General features: G+C 38.8%; 1 protein-coding gene across 1 annotated transcript in view; it reads right to left on the reverse strand.

The window, feature by feature from the left end:
• LOC121381739 (zinc metalloproteinase-disintegrin-like MTP4) overlaps positions 1 to 7,274 on the reverse strand; it is a 71,724-nt gene extending 64,450 nt beyond the window's left edge. Inside the window, exon 1 of the mRNA XM_041511086.1 lies at positions 7,166 to 7,274. Within this exon, the coding sequence (XP_041367020.1) occupies positions 7,166 to 7,241 (76 nt within the window). The 5' untranslated portion in view covers positions 7,242 to 7,274. The remainder of the gene's footprint in view (positions 1 to 7,165) is intronic.
• Positions 7,275 to 8,958: the final 1,684 nt, after the last annotated feature.

Raw genomic sequence — 8,958 nt, forward strand, 5'->3', positions numbered from 1 at the left:
ACATTCTCAGATTGCGATGCCGTGTTTGTGTTATGTGTTTTTGTAGTAAACCTGCTGTCTGATTATCGAACACATAAAAATATTCTATTGCTTCTTTATTCTGTTTTCTCTCTTTTTCCTTTATTTCTTTCTCTCTTTCAATAATATTTATTTGTGTTCATATTTAAATTGCATACATATATTACTGTCATGACGTTTATGTATTATGGAGAAAGTTGCATAACTTGTGCCTAATCCATTTTGTGTTGTTGGGTGGTTTTTTCTTCTTTTTTTTACTTTAAGTTTTTTTTTTTTTTTTTTTTTGTGGTTTTGTTGTTGTTGTTGTTGTTGTGTTGTGTTGTGTTGTTGTTTGTTTTGTTTTGTTTTGTGTGTTTTTTTTGGGTGGCGGGGGGGGGGGGGGTTTCAAAGCAATAAAAATATGTTCTAATCTATCACTGAATATGGAATTGTATTTTTTTTTCGTTAAAGTTTGTTTTGTTTAACGACACCACTGAAGCACATTGATTAATTAATCATCGGCTATTGGATGTCAAACATTTGGTAATTCTAACACATAGTTATCAGAAGAAACTCGCTACATGTTTCTTAATGCAGCAATGGATCTTTTATATGTACTTTTCCACAGACAGGATAGCACATACCACGGCCTTTGATATACCAGTCGTGGTGCACTGGCTGAAATGAGAAATAGCCCGATCGGTCCACCGACAGGGATCGATCCTAGACCGATCGCGTATCAGACGAGCGCTTTACCACCGAGCTAAGTCCCGCCCTCTGTATTTTTAAAAGTCAAGTCGTCGCCTTTAAGTTTAATTTCAGTTCGTTTTGTTTGCTGTTTATTTGGACGATCGCTTTGTCAGGTTTGTTTTCATGGCAATATTATTATTTGAATGATGTCTATAATAAATAAACCATTTCAATGTGGGGGGTTTTAATACGATTTTTATGTCAACTCATGGAGTGTAAGAACCACATATTTTACTCCATTCTATATAACTTGGTGTATGATGCGTTGCTCTTGGGCGTTGCTCTTATAACTTGAATGATTTCTTTGTTTGCAGATTCCTATAATTGTATACCATATCTCTACTGAACCATGTTCACGATTCACTTAAAGTACTACAGATGGTATGGGGTCTCTTTAAGTACATGTGTCTTCAAAACTATTATCTTTTTCTATCGTCACTATTATTTTGTATTTTATCTTTTATTATTCTGATCTTGGTAAGAAAATCGGCGCTCCTGTAACGACTTTGCGACATTCCACCGTATGACGCATTCAGCAGTTGCATGCATTACATGGAATTCGGTTAGCATTAACAGTAAGGGATTTTTCATAGTTTTCAACAGGCACGACAGTGCGTACCACACGATTTAAATACTAGTCTTAATTGCACTAGTTGCTTCATCCAGAACGCAAAGAGTTAAATTCCACTCATCATTTCTACATAATGCTTTTGTCCCCTGAATGTAGTAGAATAACGATGGGGGGTAGTGGGTACGAGGACCATGCGCCCCTCCATCAAACCTTGTTTCAATATATTAATATAAATTTAATAAAATCATACACACATACATACATACATACATACATACATAATATGGGTACCCCCCCCCCCCCCCATAAAATCCTCATTCCGCCCGTGGCTGAATGGCACCAATAGACCAATGACTTCATAAAATCCGTTATAGTTGAGAAGCTATAAGCTTATATAAATTCCGTGTTTGCAAAAAGGTACGCATTAAGTGTCTTTAACTATTGTACATGTACATATATATGGTTGATTTGTGTTTGTCTTTTCTGATTTATTATACTGTTATATAAAATTATAAATATTAATATCTATTTTGCATCTTGTAATAACAGTTATCTCAATTCCGTAATTATGTGTCATTACCGTACTGGAAAACATGTTACGGTACTGACTACTTATTAAAGAAGAGACGCTATTTGCATAATACTGTATATATGTTTGTAAGTTTCAAGTATCACATCCAACAAGTCGTTCATTTCTATATATTTAAAATTTAATTTAACTACCAGATTTATAGAATCCATTGTTTAAATGATAGCAGAAGAACTCAGGTGCCTGAATGAGAGAGGGGGGCGGGGGGAGGAAACAGAAAGAGAGACAGAAAAATATAGAGACAGAGCGAGACAGAATGGAGAGAGAGAGAGAGAGAGAGAGAGAGAGAGAGAGAGAGAGAGAGAGAGAGAGAGGGTTATAGAAAGAAAGAAAACGCCTAATAGTCGAGGGAGTTATGTAACTTGTTTTTGCTCAAGTTAGTAAAATGTATTTCCTTTCATTCTTAAGACTATCCAGAATTAGGAATCCATTGGTAGCATTTTTGCGGTCATTTGATAATGGCAGCCATCTTGAAATTTAGGGTATTTTACATGTATCTTTACTCCCAGTTAACATAGACACACACTTTTTGTCTATTTACATTTATGAGCTCAATAAACTCACTAATAACATTTTGTTTTTCCATTTGGACATGACAGCCATCTTGAAATTCAAAACGGCCGTCATTTAAATATCTTTTTATATATCTTTACTCTCAGTTGACCCACAACAACAATTTAGGTATCTCTTTACATTTATAATCGCTCAGTGAATGAATTCATATGTGAATAAATTGTTGTCTATTATTTTTGTCTATGTATATTTCTAGGATCAGTGAATTAAATGGTGACATTTTTATAACCATCCTCCAGTCATGGCAACCACCTTGAAATTAAAAATGGCAACCATATAGAAATTAAAAATGGCCACTGTCACGGGGATTCTATAATACCCGTAACTGAATAAAACACGATTGTCCAAATATCTCTCCTAACTGTATATCTATTAGATCTCTCTGTAACGGGCGGTATTTACCCGAGTATGGCTCGTCTAGGTATGATCAGAGATACGATCTTATATAAAGTATATAAAATATAGCACGTTTAGTTCACTAGAAAACACAACAAAAACACAATACACTTTGGAATCTGTATTAACCTACGCTGACAAATGTACAGCCGCAGTAGTTAATTAATAACAACAATAATAACAACCCAGAACTGATCACTTAATTAGTTAATCTCTAGGTGTCTAGTTTACACAATATGCTAATCACTTCACCGTGACACAACACCCACACGTGTGATAATTGAGAAACGCTAACACACACGTGCGATAATGGAGAACCGCTTCCAGGGGAACTTAATTAATAAAGGAATTACAACACTATTCCTAACTGGTTAATTTTTAATGAACCCTAACTACTCATTCAATAGCCTTGTAACACAGAATTAATACTGGTACCTATCACAATAAAGACAATAACCTACAGTTTACCTAGGTCTTCTAGGATGACTGGCTAAGCTTTATATTACCAAATACTCGTATAAATATAGAACAGTAAGACTACGATTTACTTCGTCAGATGACCGAAGACACTGTCTAAAGAATATTGGTATAATACAGTATTAAAATATTTAAAGTCACATCAATCACATCAAGGTTATACACAGAGCAGAAATAATATATTTACCAAAGTCCAAACGGACTAACGTTCCCGGGAAGCCTTCCTTTTTGGTTCTCCCAGATATCTCTAAACCCTAGCTATTTATTATAAATCAGAATATCGCCTGGGGGTACAAGGCGGTCGTCCCCCTATCAAGTGATATATCCCCAACTCCCAGAGACGCATTTTTCTCTTTGATCGCCAGACTTACTGACGCCTTGGTCGCCAAAGATTCCATGGTCGCGCGGAGGTATTACGTAACTACTGGCCACATGGCCTCCGCACCTGGCTGGGTGTGTATTAGACGACCGTCGCGCAGAAGTATTACGTAACAAGTTGCCCACTTGGCTAAGTGCATTTGGAACTGCACACGGCCTTCTAAAACAATTAATATCGCCACAGGCGAAAAGAGATTAAGAGCATGTACCGTCACAGCCACCAATTTAATCATTTGGCAAATACTTTTACTCCTAGTCCACAGACATTTTATGTCAAATAATTTAAGTTTTGCATTACTAATGACTTTCATGTTTTAGATTTTAAACTAATGAAATAATAGAACTTACCATTTGTAAACTGTAATTCACAATTAGCCCATTGCTATTTTTAATACAAAGTGGCACAACATTTGGTATCTGTCTAACAAAATGTTGTTTAAATTAACAACTTTTTAACAATTTCAAATGACCTACATATCTGGAAATTGGCTCAAATTAATTTCTTTCCAATCTGACCCTGATTGGATAACTACTTTATCTGTAATGACATACGTATTGCAGCAATGGTCACCAGTAACACTTTTTGTGTCCTAATTCATTGCCGTAAAAAAATGAATAATATACTCTTCAAAAAAAGAAACGCAAAAGGGTACAAATGGGTTATAACTCCGATTTTATGTTTCCTACCGATTCATGCTTTGTGAATATAAGGTCATTGCATGTCCCAAACACATTCCCACGGTTACGTTCGATAAAACGCAGCTACTGTACAATAAAGTTCCAAAATGTGAATATTCGCAAAAACGCAGCCACGTGCAAACCATGTCACCACTGCACGTGCGTTGTCTGCACGTGCAACATGAACACCGACAGTATAAAAGTGCAGGGTGTTCGCTTGCCTGGCCTCTGTATCTGGCCGACAGTTGACAATCCAGGACATGCCACGTCTCAGTGAACCGCAGAGAAACAATGCCATCGGCCGACTAGACGCAGGCGAATCCAGAACGGCCGTTGCCAGGACATTCCTTGTGTCCCCAAGCACCATCTCCAGACTGTGGGACCGTTACCAGCAACATGGATCAACACGTGACCTCCCTAGATCCGGTCGACCACGGGTCACTACCCCCGGCAGGACCGCTACATCCGGGTACGCCACCTTCGGAACGATTGACTACTGCCACCTCCACAGCCGCAGCAATACCAGGTTTGCGCAGGATATCCGACCAGACCGTACGGAACCGCCTACGTGAGGTAGGAATTCGTGCCAGACGTCCAGTTCGAGGTGTCATCATAACACCACAACACCGTCGACTCCGACTGCAGTGGTGCCAGATTCATCGACAATGGCCTCAACTGCGATGGAGACAGGTGTGGTTCAGTGACGAGTCCCGATTTCTGCTCCGACGTCATGATGGAAGATGTCGCGTGTATAGGCGTCGTGGTGAACGTTATTCGGCAAACTGCGTGCAGGAAGTGGACAGATTCGGCGGGGGTAGTGTCATGGTGTGGGCAGCCATCTCACACACTGGCAGAACTGACCTGGTCCACGTGCAGGGCAACCTGAATGCACAGGGCTACATTGACCAGATCCTCCGGCCACACATCGTTCCAGTTATGGCCAACGCCAACGCAGTGTTCCAACATGACAACGCCAGGCCTCACACAGCACGTCTCACACAACGGCTTTTCCTACAGAACAACAACATTAATGTCCTTCCTTGGCCATCGACATCACCGGATTTGAACCCAATTGAGCATCTATGGGACGAGTTGGACCGACGCCTCCGACAGCGACAACCACAGCCCCAGACCCTGCCCGAGCTGGCAGCAGCCTTGCAGGCCGAGTGGGCCACCATCCCCCGGGACGTCATCCGTACTCTGGTTGCTTCAATGGGCAGGCGGTGCCAGGCAGTTGTCAACACACGCGGAGGCCACACCCGGTATTGACTCCAGATGACCTTGACCTTGGTGGTGTGTCCTATCACTTACTCACAATGGACTAGAGTGAATTGTGAACAATCCTGCAACATTTGGTAATTATAGGACTCGCCATTCAATAATTAAATCAATTCTCTAAATGTTACGACAATGTGGTTTTGCGTTTCTTCTTTTGAAGAGTATATATATATATATATATTATATACAGCGTTATCACGGGTCTGAATTTAAATACGAAACGCTTGACAATATCTCGTTTTGTCACAGGTGTGAAAGTCCACCAATGGTACCGTGGCAAACTTTCGTTTCTTTTATTAATGGTTACGACTGCAGACGGGCAGTCAGCCAGTCGTATCAAGCTTGGTTCCATGGGCAGTCATCCTCACCCTGTCGCAGACACAACCACAAACAACGTAACTAAGCAAACACCCAGTTGAAAGTAGTCTATCACGATAAACTTTGGTTTATTTTCCTTTAAAATAGCTTAAAATATTAATACGTCTGATAAAAATTCCCGAAAGCTGATTTTAATAGATGTTCTACGAAACGCGGCGCTTCTAATGATACCAAAATAAACACACCCAGACCAAGATACTTGTAATTTTCACCGATACAATTGGATCTTTATAATATGGCACAATGCACTCATGACTGCAAATCGATTCATTAATAATAGTAATTTTTAGAATGTGAACAATTAAATGCAATGAGCAACTTGTGCACATGTATATGTATGCAGATATCAATTTAATTATTTATTTATTTGTTTGTTCTTTTCTTTCGTTCTTTATTTCTTCATTTATAGATTTTTTTAAAATATTAATTTATTTTAATTTGTGGATGGTATTAAATGGTATACGTTCTACAAACAATAAAAAAACACCCCAAGTAATAGTGATCAGACAGTTTGCAATTACTAATTATGGCTTATTTCAATAGTATAACAAAAAATATATGTTATGCATTGATACAATAATTATACCTATGGTTATGGGTACTGATTCCCTCCCTGCAGTATACATACGTTTATAAATGTTTAAACTAATTTAATAAATAATCCAAAATTATCCATTATGTCTTTCAATGAATGAAATCGGTATGGTTGTAAAATAAAGTGCATAACTTCATGACGGTAACATTTCATTATTTGTGTAGATTTGTGGAAATGTAATCATGATTGTAATCATGATTACTAGACAATGTATTCGCAATCGTAATCGATTACTTTCAGTTATCTTGTAATCGTAATCGTAATCGTAATCGTGACATTCTAAAGTAATAGTAATCGATTACTTTTGTCAAGTAATCGCCCCATCTCTGATATATATATGTATATATATATATATATAAAGACAGACGAATAAAAAAACAACAACAGATAGACAGGTGTGACTTAAAAACGAGATAGGAAACAATAGATGAGAACAAGACTTATATTGAGAAAACAGAGAGTATCATTAATTAATTAATTAAATACTGTTTGTTATATTACTTACCAGACGTGTATGCTAACAACTGACATAAAAATATAGTCACAGGAATAAACACGTGCACGCGCCGAGAACTGTACATTATCGTGGTCTGGCCACCAACTGTTTATTGAACAAGGATACCCCGGTTATTATGTATATGGTACGTGACTATCTTTAAATAAGTCCTTGCGAAACTCACCCTCGTTTATTTCATAATAATATCAGGTATATAAAAAAACCCCCACCTAAATAGCGCAACGGCGAATTCTATTCTGTTTACATCCGTGTTTAATTATTTTCACACAGACACAACTCACTCTCTCTCTCTCTCTCTCTCTCTCTCTCTCTCTCTCTCTCTCTCTCTCTCTCTCTCTCTCTCTCTCTCTCTCTCTCTCTCTCTCTCTCTCTCTCTCTCTTCTCTCTCTCTGTAGTCCTTTAGCGTGCGGGGATGAGCATGGGCGGATCCAAATGTATGTCTTTGTTCTCAGTACGCTGATTTATTTTGTCTAACGACGATACATGTTTTTACCCACTCATTTCATCGCGGGGCGGGACGTAGCCCAGTGGTACATCGCTTGCTCGATGCGCGGTCGATGTGGGATCGATCCCCGTCGATGGGCCCATTGGGCTATTTCTCATTCCAGCCAGTGCACCACGACTGGTATATCAAAAGCCGTGGTATGTACTACCCTGTCTGTGGGATGGTGGATATAAAAGATCCCTTGCTGTTATTCGAAAAGAGTAGGCCATGAAGTGGCGACAGCGGGTTTCCTCTCTGAATATCTGTGTGGTCCTTAACCATATGTCTGACGCCATATAACCGTAAATAAAATGTGTTGAGTGCGTCGTTAAATAAAAATTTCTTTCTTTCTCATTTCATCACCGAACTCTGTTTTTTTCATTATTAGTTGGATTTTTTTTTTTTTTATCATATTACGGAATCATTTGTAGCTGTGCCATAAAATGTTTCGTACATTGACCATTATTGAATAATCAGTGTTATGAAATACTAAATATGTTCTTAAATGTAATGTGGTGGTTCTGATACTATTCTAAAAGCGCGTGTATGCGTGCATGGACACATTTACAATCTATCATATCTGAGGTACGTGATCGTGTTTTAATTTCTTCTCAAGGGTGTTTTTTTTTATCCCCCACATAAAATAATTATGTTTGAACATAAGCTGAAAAACTCATTGCAAGATATATGTCATCTAACGTCCATTCATAGTACAAGCAACAATAGGTGACAACCTATTTTTCCATAGATCGTTTCAAAACATACAACTTCCTGATTCGTGTATGACAGGGGTGGGCTTCGTGCATCACTGGTTTCATTTCGTATTAAGTGGGTGTGTCTCTTATAATGTGAATGATTCCTTTCTCTATAGTTTCTGATCATATAACAGGTGTTTTTCACGGACCGCGGGGACCATGACTTCCTAGAGAGAGAGAGAGAGAGAGAGAGAGAGAGAGAGAGAGAGAGAGAGAGAGAGAGAGAGAGAGCATTGATGGATTGAATAGAGAGAGAGAGAGATGGGTTCTTAGGCGAGAGAAGAGAGAGATACTATTCGAGAGGAGAGAGAGAGAGAGCGAGATAGAGAGAGAGAGGTGCTCGTGTTTTAGAGAGAAGGGTGTTTGAGGCTCCAGAGAGAGAGAGAGAGGAGAGAGAGAGAGAGATAGAGAGAGAAACTCATTGCAAGAGAGAGTCATCTAACGTCCAGAGTACAAGAGAGAGAGCGAGAGAGAGAGAGAGAGAGATGTTTCAGGTGAGGTGCTTCCTGGAGAGAGAGAGAGAGAGATAGATCATTGTTTCA

Source organism: Gigantopelta aegis, chromosome 9 (genome assembly GCF_016097555.1).
Source record: "Gigantopelta aegis isolate Gae_Host chromosome 9, Gae_host_genome, whole genome shotgun sequence".
Taxonomy (NCBI): domain Eukaryota; kingdom Metazoa; phylum Mollusca; class Gastropoda; order Neomphalida; family Peltospiridae; genus Gigantopelta; species Gigantopelta aegis.